Genomic DNA, 15,675 nt, shown 5'->3' on the forward strand with positions numbered 1-15,675 from the left:
GATGAAAGTGAGCAAGAAAAATTCCAGAAAGAAATTCGTTGGTTAAAAAACCGAGAAATAAAATTGGAAGCAGCTAACACTCTCGACATTCCAGATGAGTTTTTATGTCCGATCACTCACGAAATAATGAGTGAGCCAGTCATGTGTAGCGACGGTTTTACATACGAAAAAAACGCTATAACCGAGTGGTTTATGTCAGGAAAGTACACCAGTCCGATGACCAATGAAGTATTAAGCAATACAGATGTGACCAGAAATATAAAATTACGCAATGAAATATATGAATTTCTTGATATGAATGAAGCAGAAGATGTTTAGTTTTTAATTATTTTAGTTAAGTTTTCTCTACTTTTAAGTTTTAATATTAAAAACACATTTTTTTATTGTTTAAAAAAAAAACAGGCAGAGTAAGAAACTAATAATATAATATTGAAGGTGCACAAGGAAAATGAAATTCCTGTAGTTGGCTGTATACCATGAATCGCAAAAATTTCTATTTAAAAAAATTCCTTTATAAAAGGTATATATTCTAAAAAGACCCTTTAGGGGTACATCACATAATTGAATATATTACCAAATTATCATCATTGATTAGTTCATTTATTCTAAGCGGAAAATTCATCATAAATGCTCATGGTATCACAATGATTGAGCTCTGGTGGATTTTATTCTGTGTTATTGGGCCCTAGGTGAACTGATATGCTGGAGTATATTTAAAAAATGTTTTTACCCATCTGGATATTGAGGGCAGTACCGCTTTTTGCATGGTCTTATAGACATGTGTTCTAGGAAGTTTTTCGAAATAACTATGGTAGTAAGAGGAATAATAGGTATCGCCTGAGTGTTTTCTTTCTCCTCATTTGTGTCTTAAGATCTCTTTATGTAGCGTCTTTTTGTTATACTAAACACCCAGATTCTTGCTGTTAGGTATCGTCACATCAATTATCGTTGTTTGTCTAGTTAACTTATTAACTAGTAAGAGATCTGGTCTATGGTGTGCCACTGGTTGGTCTTTCAGCACAATGCAGTTCCAGTATTGCCTGTGGTTGTCATCTCTAAGCATTCTGTCAGGGATGTATTCATATTAAGAGAGATGGTGGGTTTATAGAAGTCGTCCTGGTTTGTTTCTAATTGTTTGTAAAGAATCTTTCCCACTGCGATATTTTATTCTTTATAGTCAGATAAACGTCTAATAGTAAGATAGCTTTCTTACCATTAGACAAACAGCATCGTGAGGCCTAAAATCCCCGGGCTGTGATTAACAGAGATTTCATTTAAACAGAAACAAAATGCCTAGGGGTACGTGAGCTTACATGGAATACTCAAAGACTGATTACTACACAGAAATCTACTATGTCCTTCAAACCCAAAATGACCCTATGGTTATACGCACGGATTATTAGACCAACGATTATCTATAGGTCTGTGACTTACTGGACAAATACGTAGCAAGTGGGAGCAATAAAGCATGTAATACATAAAGGCTAGCATGTTTGTGTATTACGGGGACCATAGAAAAACTCCTACAGCGGCGTTGGAAGTCCAGCTAAATCTATTACTACTTCATGAAATATCTTTAAACATAGCTGAACTGGATCAGTGATCTACAGATTAATACATAAGCCAGGCGCATAGTGCTGACGATTAAAACTTATGGAGGAGTTAAAAGCAGATATGGTAATGGGGCAACCCATCGATGCAATAGCTATGAGATATAGCTTTGACAATAAATTCAAAATTAATATACCAGGCAGAGAAAACTGAAAAAACGGTCCACCCATATAAGCGGAAGCATCCTGGTATACTGATGGCTCAATAATATCGGAGGGTGTAGGAGCCGACCTAGTAGGGACAAAGCTAGCGACACATTTCCCGGTAAGTCTATTTAAGGATGTCACAATTTCCAGGCAAAAATAACCACAATCCATCACTGCGTGGTGGAGGTCAATTTTAGGGTAGTATGGGATTGTGTTGGTGCGTTAAATAAACTAAGAGACCGTTGCAAGGTTAGTAGCATGACAAAGTAGATGTAATGGTCAAACAAGGCTAATCAATGCCATTTGTTGGCATTCAATGGCTTCAAAGAAAGAGGATAGCTCAGAAATCTATGAAATAATGGACGAATTCGCACTGACAAAGATAGGCGAAACTGAAGGCAGACCTAATAAGCAAAGACAGGAAAACAGTCAAAGCTGTAGTAGGTGTGCTAATAGGATACTCTTAGCTGAATAGGCAGTTGAAACTGATAGGATTGGCAGGAGGACCTATGTAGATTCTGTCACCTAAAAGAAGAAACGAAAGAGCATATTTTATGTCAATGTGATAGCCTGGCAAACGTTTCTTTTCATTAAGCGAAGAAAAACTACGGGCAAATAGCTACATGGAAGGTTCAGTATCTAATTTATTAGAATTTTAAAAAGGGTCAGTATATAAAATGTAATCAAGGGCTAGAGGACCATAAAAGATCTGATAATGTCGCAGAGAAATAGGCCAAAAGTCACCTCATCAAATTTATCTGTCTAAGATAGCTTTCTTATTCTTAACGTCGAAATCAGCATTTGTCGTTTTAGACGTGAAGGTCTCTGACATTATATTTTAGGATATGTTTATATATTTTATACAGTATTGTTATGTTTAATTCTAAAATCTGAGTCAGTAGAGGCCAGTCAATAAGTGAGATGAGTAAGAGTGTTCATTGCTAGACAGAAACACAGTGGAAGGAATATTTAGCGTATTTAGCACAGATTTAGTCATATAGCTTACACTCTCGCTAAGGAGAAAGTTTACTCTTAATTGAGCTTTGGTAAGACTCTTTCCGTGTGATCAGATCCTAGGTGATATGGTACACCGGAGTATTTGCCAAAAGTTACGTATGCATCTGGACGGCGAAAGTAAAATAGCTTCCTGCGTGGTCTTATAAGGAAGTTCACGAAGACCCAGCTGTTTATGTTTTCTTTAAGATTCTTCGGAATGACCCCAGTGGTAGAGGAAATAATAAGTTTCGTCTGGATTTTTTTCATTCTCTATTTTCTTCTTATTTTATCTCAAGATCTCTGTACTTGGCGATTTTTAAGTTGTTTTTAATATGCAGATTGTTGTTGTTTCGTATCGCTATATCAATTAGTCTTGTTTGTCTAGTTTATTCACTAGAATAAGACCCTGTCTATTATGTACTACTGGTTGATTTGTGAGCATATTGAGTCCCAGTATAGTTTGTAGTTGTCGTTTTCAAGTATTCTGTAACAGTCTGGAGAAGTCCTAGTTTGTTGGCTAGTTCTTGAAGAATAATATTTCATTCTCAGTCAAGACGTTTTTTATAATCAGTTCCGACAAATGCTTGGTAGCTCCCGGTAAAATGTTGCGTGGTTTCTTTGGCTTGAGATCCATATTGGCAATTGTCGTTTTCGAGTTTAGGGTCTTTATCAATATATTTGAGGCAATTTTTGGTTGGAATAACCTGATCCTTAATGGCAAGTAGAAACAACCCCTCTGTTTCATGAAACATCTTTCCTGCTGTCAGCCAATAGTTTTACGCTGTATTCTCAACTTATAATATTATTATTATTTTAGTAAATTTTATATAATATATTGAACCTTAAGGAGAGACCGATATATGAATTCCCTAAATACGAATAAAAGTATTAAAAGCTGTTGTCCTACATCCGCTGTTTGTTCAAAATATTCCCAGAAAAAACTCTAAAACTGTGAAAAAAAAAATGTGTGAAATAATGGGCATACCTGTATACCTAACTACAAAATGAAAACCAATTTACTTCAAGTTTCACTAACAAAGTTATCGAATAGTAAAGGACATTCGTTTTATCATTAGAAAAGTACATGTAATAGATATTAACAATAAAAAGAAACAATATAAAACAACTGGAAGATTAGAAAGGTAGGCAAATCAAAGGAATATACAAATTTAAGCAATAATAATTAAAAGATTTGTTGATTAATGGACTTACCATGATAAATGTATTACCAATTTTATCATTTTTGTTACTGTACTCATATAATTAAGTACCTACTTCCATTTGTAAAATACGAATTCGTTGATTTTTCTTTTTAGCTAATCAAGATTCAGTACCGTACATCATAGTTTTTCTAACGACAATCTTACATAATTTACTATGAATAGTTTCATTGTTCTATTGTCATACAATGCATTGTTCTCTTTATTTTATTTCGTCCATCGTATTCTAATCTATGGTATCTAAAATGGTAGCGTCTATGGTTAATACTAGTGCAGTTGAAGATACCTCACCACTTAATTCAGCTCACAAGACGTATATTTGAAAATAATAAAGGCACAGTAAAAATAAATTCTATAATTTCAGAACAGAAGGCGCTGTCAGGTTGCATAATCTTTCTTATTCTGTTTAATCTACAGCAAATACATTCTTCGACATATTAAAGAACTTAGGGGCTCGAAGTAGTAAGTAGTTTGTTATATCTAGAATCTCTTAAAACAATTGAAGGAGGATGCGACCCAGAGATAAGTAGAAAGCTTTCTATTGCTAGAACAGCTATGACGAAACTGGTAAACATTGGAAAAAACTCGATCATAATGATGCATAAAAAATTAAGGCTCTTTTTTCCCATAACCACATAGAATTCCAAAGGTGCCCCTGAAAAAAGAAGATAAAAATAAAATAGGAGGATTTTTAGATGACGGTATACCGCCGCATGTTAAAAATATCCTGGTTTGAACATCGAACAAATGTAAGTAATGATACTTTTCCTTCCAATATATAATGTAATCTCCAATACTTAATACCTTTCCGACTGTATCAGTCTATCGGGTTAGTGATTGCCCTTAACTTCTTCTTTTTCCAAAGAATGTAAATATTTTTGAATATATGGAAATGGAGAGATCTGCATCAGTCTAAATCTATAACAGCGAAAAGTAAAAGATGGATTGCTTAAACAGTTACAACAGATTACAGACACATCTACAAACCATCAAACAAAAATATTGATTAATTGAGGGTTACATAAAGCCGATGAGAGACAAGAAGGGAGGGGATGGCAAAGGAAATCATAAAAAGATCATGGTGTCACCACATCCCTATAAGGGATTAGGACTGAGGAGAATGAGGTTTTGACCTAACCTAATCTAATATTTCATCTAACAAATTAACCTTTCATCATCATCATTCTAGCTTTACAACCCTGCGTGGGTCCTGGCCTCCTCAAGAATTTCTCTCCAGTCGTCCATATCCATCGCATTTCTCCGCCAAGCACGTATTCTCATGTCTTCATCGATGTTCTGGGTCTTCCTCTTCTTCTCTGATCAATGGGTCTATAAATGAGTGTTTTTCTAGCTCATTTTATTTCATCCGCATTACATGCCCTATTCACCTTAGACGTCCTATCTTAATATGTTTTATGATAAACATATGGTATATTCAATATCCAATAATATTCAAAGTTCGAACTTGTATCGTCCTCTCCACGCTCCATCGTCATTCACTGCTCCATAAATTCACCTTAGTACTTTTCTGTCGAAACATATTAACAAATGTTTTCATTATTTTTTGTTCAGAGTCCAGGTCTCTGAATCATATGATAGGACTATGATTAGTATTATTGTTGTGTAGAGTTTATTTTTATATTTTTTGATATAATTGTGGATTTAAGGAGGAGATTGAGTCCAAAATATCATCTGTTGGCCGTGCAAATTCTGCGGTTTATCTTTGCGGTAGCATTATTTGCAGTGTTAAAGAGCGCCCTCAAGTATACAAATTCGTTCACTGCTTCGATGACGTCCTTTTCTATAACACGTGGTCGTAGGATTTGTGGTGGCGTGCTTATTTTCATATACACTACCGAGCATAAAATTAGGGTCACCCCGTAATTTGAATTTATTTTAGAAATTATTATTCTGTTTTAACTATTTTCGGTTGTAACATAGTTTACTAACGGATTGTTTAAAGAAAACAACGTTTTTGTCGTTTAAAGTTTATTATAAATAATGGAAATAAAGAATTTTCCTTTGATATACTAAATATTGAAAAGGGACAATTTTAATTTGATGTGCTTTTTGTTGAAAAAAAGAAATTTTAAGAACTTCAGTAGCGAGTATTCCCTCGTCTGGCAGTGATAACAGCTTGCAAACGACGAGGCATGCTTTGGATCCGATTTTGGATCAGATTCTGCGGAAGATTATTCCATTCTTGTACTAAAAGTTCGCGAAGCTCTCTCGAATTTCTGGGGGCCGGAACATGACTCCGTAAACGTCTCTTCATCTCATCCCAAACATGTTGTATGGGATTGATATCTGGACTGTGAGCAGGCCAAACAAATCGTGTGATTTGAACCTCGTCAAGATACTCAGTAACTATCCTAGCAGTGTGGGGCCGTGCATTATCATGCATAAATGTTGCGTCGTATCCAAGAATAACCATAAACGGTTAAACATGATCTTCCAGAATCTGTGTCAGTTACCTATGCGCTGTCAATGTCCCATTCTCGATAAAGACTAACTCCGTGCAAGCATCAAACGATATGCCTCCCCATGCCATAACTGACCCTTCACCAAATGGAAGACGCTCGGCAACACATGCTTGAGCATATCTCTCGCCTGGACGTCGCCACACTCTTACATGTTTGTCTGAGCCCGTAAGACAGAATCTCGATTCATCGGAAAACAATACACGACTCCAATCCTGCATTGTCCAAGCCAAGTGTTCTCGTGCAAAATTCAATCTGGCAATTCGGTGTTCACGGGAAAGCGGCGGTCCAGTTACTCTAGTTCGAGAAGATAAACCAGCAGCATGAAGTCGTCTCCTAACTGTCCATTCACTTATGTTTACATTTCTCACTTCTTGCAGATGATTTCGAAGAGAAACTGCCGTGACCGTTCGGTTTCTCAAAGCACTAGAAACGACAAAGTGGTCATCTCTAGCTGTTGTAATCCTGCCTCGACCTGAACCATACGGTCGGTTCATACTGTTGCCATACTCGCTGCACACTCGAGAGACTTACACCAACGTTTCTCGCAGTTTCGCGCTGACCGTGTCCATCTTCTAACGCCGCCACAATTCTTGCCGCCACAACAGAATTTATGCTCAGTGCAATACACTGACAGTGATAACAATACACAAACAATTTACAATTGACGTTAAAACCATAGAAACAAAAACTGTGCTGATAACGGTTTTTAGGAATTAGCCTAAGGGACCCTTTTTATCTCAAACGCTTGTCGAAACAACGACAACAATTTTTTTTTCAAGAAATCCATTAGTAAACTATGTTACAACCGAAAATAGTTAAAACAGAATAATAATTTCTAAAATAAATTCAAATGTCATAATTTTATGCTCGGTAGGTACTTAGTTTTGTTGGTGTTTATTATTAAACCAAACGAAATAATCTATTTTGCCTATTTTTAATGAAACGAAAACATAAAATTTATTTATTTAGATTAATGAATAATATAATAATATTTCACATATCTATTTGTAAGCGTTTACATAAGTTAAATGAGACAATAAAAAAAATCTATTTTGACCAAAGTATTTAAAAAGACTTTGTGTGGTACGTGCACATAAATAATTAACTTTCTTGTGTGATATGATGAAATGGGGTCTATTTCTTATGAAATTTTTTCTTACTGAAAATAACTTATTAACGATATTTTTAAATAAAATATAAGGAACTATTATTTTTTTATTTACCTAAGCTAAAAATTATAAAATTTTTAAAGGGAAAATTCCAGTGGCTGGCTCTATACCATAGTTTTAAAAAACTTACTATGAAGTAAAAATTTCTTGAGTAAAATACTATAAAATTAATTACAAATTTTTGGCATATTTGGTAGCAACCAACCAATTTTGGTTGTTACCACTCGTTGGAGTATGTCCATTTTTCGAGCTGGGAATTTGTATGTTCCCTCAAAAATGTAATGCTTTATCATTGACATAGCGTCATAATAATTATAAGATTTACTTTAATTATGTAATTTGAGGGTCATCTGTCCGATAGTACTAAAAACGTTCTGAAAATTTATAAATCCATTTTGAATATTTTTAAAAAATTTTAATAATATTTATACCATTTTGCTCAACAAGTTTTTGCTTCATGGTAAGTTTTTTCTAAAAATATTACATCTAGGTATACATCAAAATTAAAAGGACCTGACAGAAATATCAAACATGACACAATAGGAATCGATTTACAAAAATTTTAAAATTCTAGTTTAGTTCTAGTTTAAAAACTTTTAAGCCACAATTAAAGGTTAAAATACGTTTATTGACGTTTCAATTTCCACTTCGGAAATCGTTCTTAAAATACAAACATTAGTTAAAATTAAAATTCTTTTGATTCCAAATCGAAAACAATTCTTCCTTGTATCAAGAAAAGCTGCGCAGCATGTCATCGCGGGGGATTAGCTATGAAAATAGCGGTCTGACTAGCACCATCGGACTTTCTTCAGTCCTCAGATTTGGACCTTGTAGGCTGTCGTATTCATATTCTTCGGTGGTGTATCCTTTGTTCTGGTTTTAACGAATAGAACTTATATCTCGCTGGAAGAGCACGCTGTATGAATTGTGGCTCGCATAAAATATAAAATAAAATGTGTATACTAAAATCAGTGTTTGGGCTACGAGGTAGCAATGTCAGAGGTAGATATATGTCATGTGTTGAGAGGCGAAAGATACGAATTACTTCAAGTTATACTGGAAAGAAAAGTACAGAGCAAAAGATCAGTAGGAAGACGCCAGAACTCGTGGCTGAAAGACCTGAGGAGATGGTTCGACCGCTCATCCGCAGAAATCTTTCGTGCAGCAGTTTCCAAAACTATAATTGCCATTTGGATCGCCAACCTTCGAAAGGAGACGGCGCCATGAGAAGAAGAGAAGATGTTATGGGGATATAGAGATATGGGCCCCGGGGCAATACCTTTTTAAGCGCAATATATGTATTAATAATTTAATTTGTTTCATTCAAAACATGTAGAAACATATATACATATATAGCTAGGCATGCTAGGTATAAAGAGAGATCTAAAATGAATAGAATTTAGCAAGAAGAACTAACAATAGGTGGTCCACCAAAATAACACTGTGGTACCCAAAAGGCACAAGAGACCAAGAAAACGTCTAACTTTAAGATGAGACTATGACATAAGGAAACAAATCGGTACAACACGGCACAGAAAAGCGAATATTTGACAATCGTGAGCAGAAATGAAGATTGATTATTGACTATGTAAGTGAGGCTGCACGATAATCGGAAGAATGTGCTTAGAATGATGATGATAATATATATTATAAAAAAATATATGTTACTATTTCATTTTTAAATAGTTTATTATATGACAGTTTAATGTTTCTACAATAAATACCGAAATAAGAGTATGATTAACAAATAAACAACAAAATAAAGATAACCATTTTTTAGTAGTAAAAATGTCGTGATAAACAAATCTGACCAATACAAAATATTTAAATCAAGATTAAGATTTATATATTTCACAAGTGCTAAATTGATGTTCTGCACATATATTTTTTCCACAATGAATACAAATATGGCGTCCTTTACGGTCACGAGATCTTGGACAAAAATCACAACGACGTGAACGCTTTTGTGGCTCTTGGGGTGGTAGTTCGTCAGGATATCCAAGGTATTGTCTCAGAGATTGTCTTAACTTTCTTGGTAGTCGGTTATTTTCTACTCTTTGCTTCATATAATCTTACACCGAAGAATCAGCTAAGTTTTTGAGAAAAATAGAACGGGCGTTACAATTCGGCAATGTTTGAAATTGATGTAACACAAAAGAATTGATTCCAGCCGCATCTAACATTCCATACAGAATCCTTAAAGGCCATATTCTCGTCTTTCGAGCAACTGTCTTCAAATGACAGAGTTGATCAAACGTATCGACCCCACCTTTTGTCGAATTGTAGAACATTGTAATTTGTGGCTTTTTTGTTTCTGCATTTAGAAATTGCCCCCCTATAGAAAAAGCATCCCCCAAGAATACGTATAAAGTGTATAAAGAATGTGGACGGGAGACCCAGGCGAAATATGATTGTTTTCTTTGTCTATTCGCTGAAAATATGATTTTATATCTGTGTTAGATATCCTGTTAAATTCTACCATACCGACCATAAACTTTTACCTGTACTGTATATATATATATATATATATATATATATATATATATATATATATATATTTATATATATTTATATACATATATGTACATATATATATATATATATATATATATATATATATATATATATATATATATATATATATGTTAGATCACTAATCACTTATTTGACTTTTTAAAAAAGAACTTTATTTGTTACAAATTAAATATTAAATAATAGTACAAAATTAAATTAATTTAAAATGACTAAAAACTGGACTGGTCGAAGTTGCAGCTAAAAGTGGTTCCGGCATCTGAGAATGGTAATTTATATGTTTGGTATGAAGTGCTGAATTGCTGTTCCCATGAATATTGGCCAACGGTTCGTACAAAGTTCTAATGCGTGCTCAGCGGTTTCTATGGGAATGGGATGATGAAATCTGAAGTCGGCGAACTTAAGCTAGTTCAAGGTTAATATTTTCTCATATAACAGCTCCCCTTATTAGTGAAAAGTCAATGCCATTGCTTTGACTTTTACAGAGTAATTGGTGTTTCTGCTTCGCTTTCTTGTTGGACATTGGGTCTTCTTCTGAAGGAGGCTAAGCCCTGAAGTTTCTGTCTAATGGAATTTCTGCGTGGTAATGAAGTTGGACGCTGATCCTGGGACAAGGAGATTGCAATTTTTGGGAATATTTTGGTTCGGTATTTGCAGAAAAGGTATAAGATAACTAGGATAATAATCAGGGATAAGGTTGATATAGTGAATAAGGGTAGATGTTCCTCAATGAATGATTGGCTCATAATATGGTCCAGTTCTTCTGAATATTGGTCCAATTTGTGTTGTGCAATATTTAAGTCATCTACGTTGATCTTACTGAGTTTAAGTGGTTTCAATTTTGATAGGTGACTCTTTGTCTCAAAATGGTCACAGCATCTGTAGGGTACGTTAACTGGGTGACTTCTATACGTGATATTTGTATATTTCTCAATTTGGTCTCTAGCATGAATTCTGGTACTGCCGATGAATGCAATACATTCGGGAATTAATCTTAAGATTGAATTTGTTTTGATTATTTGTGTAGTGACGTCTTTTCTTGCACATTTGATTGTTACTGGTAATGGATCGGAAATGGTTAGTAACCATAAATTTCGGTCAATTTCTTGTACATTGTAACCTTGTGCCAAGAGCATGGACATCTGGCAAGTTTTTGGTAAGTTGCTAAGAGGTTTCAAAAGCTGGGCTTCACATATAGCATCTGTGTCTATGGGATACGGAAGAATGTCTGTACACATTCTTTGGTTTTGACTGATTTGTTTGCATTTTTCGGTGTCCATGGGTAAGACATATGAAATTGAATCATCATCTCGCGTTATGTATTTATGAACAGTTGAAAGTATATGATGAAAACCAGTTTGATTATCTAATATTGGTATTGAATATAATTGATACAAGGTGAATATTTCGGGATCAACTAACGGAATTTCGAGAACGAAAACAATTTTTGAATCAAGCTGATAAGCTTGCAGTTTTATTATGTCAATATACTGAGCTATATTTGACATATAAGTGGGTAGAGGCAATACGTTATTTTGTAATGACTGTGAGATTTCTTTTAATGCGTCCATTAAGTCTATGGGCGAAATAATAGAACTATGTAGAATTTGCAGGCGAGAGAATGTTATAGAATTTAGTATATCATTTAAATAATTTTCTAAAAATACGTAGCTTTCCATTAAGGACTCACATAAATCTAGTATTTGTAATTGTGCTTGGTAAAAGGATATGTCATTATTAATGTCCAGAAGTGTAGTCTCGATAGTTTTTAAGTCTTTGTTAAAAGTTTCTTCGTCTATTTGCAATTTTTGAATTGTAGTGTTGAAAGTTCTTATAACTGAAGTGGTAACAGATATTTGATTTTTTAGGAGATTTTCAATTTGAGTTTCATCGGAATTTATCTTATTTATACATTTATTAAAGTATTCGCCATCAGAGGCGTCTAAATTTCCAGTAATAGATTTCCAGATTGTTCCAATACCATTTACTAAACCGCGTTTTAGGCGTTTATTATAAGGTACTGTGTCAGAGGTTACTTCTTTATATTTTAAATTAACGGAGTTTGAGATTTGTTTTAGCAGACTAACATGTGTCTGTACTTCGGCTTGAAAGGCAAGTTTTCTCGGTGTATCCACGTTAATAAATTTTTCTAACAGGTTTTCCAAAATTCTGTCATTATTGGATATTGTAGTTTTGATAGGTAATAATTCTTTGTAAACAAGTAAAGTCCATTTGTCATTAGATATTCGTATAGTTCCTTTTTCATGAAAAAATATTCCAATTGTGTTATTAATTGGAGTGAGGAGAATTTGGGATTGGACGATAGGAAGGAGTCCATAGAATCTGTAAAGGAAAATTATTCAAAATAAGGTTTGAGTCTGTCAAAATTTACTTTAGAGGTTTGGTTAGTTTTGGGGTTAAGGATAATTGCGGAATTTGTAAAAACTTCTTGAATTTCGAAAGGTCCATTAAAAAGATTATCCGATTTTGATTTAATTTGTGATTCTTTTACGTAAACTTTGTCACCAATTTTAAAATCAGGTCTTCGTTCTGAAATATTCTCGTCAAATCTTACTTTCGCCTTTTCTTTCTGTCTTTCTGTTTTTGCTCTGGCTACTTTGTAAAAATATTCCATGCGGTTATTCAGGTCTCGAATATATTTACTCATTAGTGTTTTTTGATTGTATAGAGTTTCTGGTGGTCGGCCTGCAGTGTGCCCAAATATAAGTTCATATGGTGTGAAACCGTGGGTCTTATTCTTTGTGTTGTTATAGCATATTATTGCATAAGGAAGTATAGTAAAGGGATGATCGTTTGGGTTCTCGGCTTGATTTGCTCTAATCATTTCTGAGAGTGTGGCATGAAACCTTTCTATAGATCCATTAGATTGTGGATGGTTAACGCTAGAAAATGTTAGTTTAATGTCGTATAATTCGCATAGATCTTTGATTATAGCATTCTCGAATTCTCGACCGCAGTCACAATGAATTCTTAGTGGTGTTCCATAGTGTTGAAAAAAGAGTAGGAGTGTCTTGACTACTGTTACTGCCTTTTTGTCTTCCAAAGGATAGGCTTGCGTGAATTTTGTCAATTCGTCACGAATAGTTAAAGCGTAGTTCCTAGTAGGGTATTCGAATATATCCATATTTATTCTTTCGAATGGTGTTTTTGGAGTTTCTGTTATGACTAGTGGTCCACTTAAGTTTTTCCTGCAAATCTTAACTTTTTGGCAAATTTCACATGCTTTTACAAATTTCTCTACATCTTTTGTTAAATTCTTCCAATTGTATTTCTGCTTTATTCTTCTGACAGTTTCGTTTATTCCTCGATGTAAGTTGTTTTTACCGCAATGGTAATGATCTAAAATTTGAGGGATTTCGTCTTCGCTGGCTGTTTTAATTATATTTTGACAGATTCTTAATTTTAATTCTTTGTCAGCAAAAAAAAAAGAAAATATCTCTAGGATAGGTAGTTCGAGATTATTTTCGACGCAATATATTTTTGATTCATCGAATTAATCTTTATTTGCAAAAAGTACAAGAAACAAGTGTGATATTACTCGTTCGGGATCAAACGGTAATGGTATAATAAAATATTTTCGATCTTTTACAGTTTTGCTGTGTACAATATTAATTCTTCGGTTACTATATTCCATGTTTTCTTCGAATATGTCATTCATTATTTTCTCGTGAAGTTCTTCAAGTTTATTTTGCCAAAAAAATGTAACAATATTTTTGTTGGATTTGTCTAATAAGTCCGTATTCGATGTTTCAATTTTAGAATAATCGATTATTGACTTTGTTCTATACAGTTCGATAAACTTGTCAAGTTCTTCGGACATTTTTTCTATATTTTCTTCATCGTCGTCTTCGTTTTCTTGAGTTTCCGTATCATCTTCATTCGATGCATGTAATGAGATTTTTGATTGAAAGTTTGCACAATCCTTGAAATGGTTAATCTTTATCCTTGAGAGGGCATCAGCATTTCTGTTTATTTTTCCTGCGCGATGTTCTATTTTATAATTGTATTCTTCGAGTTTTAGGCGCCAACGCGCTAATCGGCTTCCGGGATCTTTTATCGAGAAAAGCCATGTAAGGGGTCGATGATCGGTAATCAGGGTGAATTTTCGGCCAAAAAGATATGGTCTAAAATGTTTGACTGCCCATACGATAGCTAATAGTTCTCTCTCTATCGTCGAATATTTTGTTTCGGCACCGCATAATGTTCTGGAGGCATAAGCTATGGGTAAATCTTTTCCAATAGGGCCTTGTGATAGAACAGCTCCAATCGCGAATGCACTAGCGTCAGTTGTTAGTAAAAATGGTTCCTCAAAATTGGGATATATAAGTATTGGATCCGAAGTTAAAATATTTTTGAGTTCGTTAAAGGCTTCTTTGCAATCAGAATTAAAAATAAAAGGTACGTCTTTCTGAAGTAGTTTCGTAAGTGGTTTAGAAATTTTGGCAAAATTTGGAATAAATCTTCTATAGTAACCGGCTAAGCCTAAGAATGACTTTATTTCTTTGGTGTTCTTTGGTTCCGGGAAGTTTTTGATACAAGATATTTTAGCTGGATTTGTTTTTATACCATTTTCTGTTACAAGGTGGCCTAAATATGCTACTTCTTTTCTTAAAAATTCGCACTTGTCTGGCTGTATTTTTAAATTTGCTTTTCGTAACCTTTTAAAAACTTCTGTTAGTCGTGACATGTGATCATGAATAGTGGGTGAGTAGATAATTATGTCATCCATATACACTAAGCATCTTTCGTTTTGTATTCCTAAGAGGATGTTGTCCATTACTCTCTGGAAAGTAGATGGAGCATTCATTAGTCCGAATGGCATGCGGACAAATTCGTAATGTCCATTTTCGACGGAAAAGGCCGTTTTCTGGATGTCTTGTGGCTCGATTTCAATCTGGTGAAATCCAGACGCTAAATCTAGTGTTGTGAAGTATTGGCATCTTCCTAGTTGGTCCAATAGTTCTGATATTTGTGGTAGAGGATAACGGTCTTGTACTGTGAGTTCGTTGAGTTTTCGATAATCAATAACAACTCGCCATTTTTGTTTTCCTGACGCATCTAATTTCTTCGGTACGACCCAGACTGGACTCGACCAGGGCGAGACACTTTTCTGGATTATTCCTTCTTCTAACATTTTATTAATTTGCGTCTTTACCTCTTCCTTATGTATTTGAGGATATCTATAGGATTTAGTGAAGACAGGTTTAACGTTGTTTGTGTCGATTTTGTGCTTGATTTCGTTTGTGAAGGTCAGTTTGTCGCCTTCGACATAAAATATATCTGCGTATTCAGTACATATATCTAGAATTAGTTCTTGTTCTTCGCAATTTAAATGATCAATTCTTAGTTGTTCTTTAATTATTCGTGTTCTATCTACTACGGGTTCTTCAAAATCATTTCCGTTGTAGGATAGGATTGTCTCCGAATTTTTGAAAGGTTCGATTGAAATGTCTGAAAATTCGATTGTCTTCGGCATAGCATTAGCATTTAGTACGGA

At 34.3% G+C, this 15,675-nt stretch overlaps 1 protein-coding gene across 2 annotated transcripts in view; it reads left to right on the forward strand.

Annotated features, from left to right (window-relative positions):
- The window catches only part of LOC140447814 (WD repeat, SAM and U-box domain-containing protein 1-like), a 156,832-nt gene extending 149,179 nt beyond the window's left edge, over window positions 1–7,653 (forward strand). For both annotated transcript variants that reach the window (XM_072540687.1, XM_072540688.1), the window contains exon 13: window positions 2–7,653. In XM_072540687.1, the coding sequence (XP_072396788.1) occupies window positions 2–318 (317 nt within the window). In that variant the 3' untranslated portion in view covers window positions 319–7,653. The remainder of the gene's footprint in view (window position 1) is intronic.
- Window positions 7,654–15,675: the final 8,022 nt, after the last annotated feature.

This window comes from Diabrotica undecimpunctata, chromosome 8 (genome assembly GCF_040954645.1).
Source record: "Diabrotica undecimpunctata isolate CICGRU chromosome 8, icDiaUnde3, whole genome shotgun sequence".
NCBI classification, from domain to species: domain Eukaryota; kingdom Metazoa; phylum Arthropoda; class Insecta; order Coleoptera; family Chrysomelidae; genus Diabrotica; species Diabrotica undecimpunctata.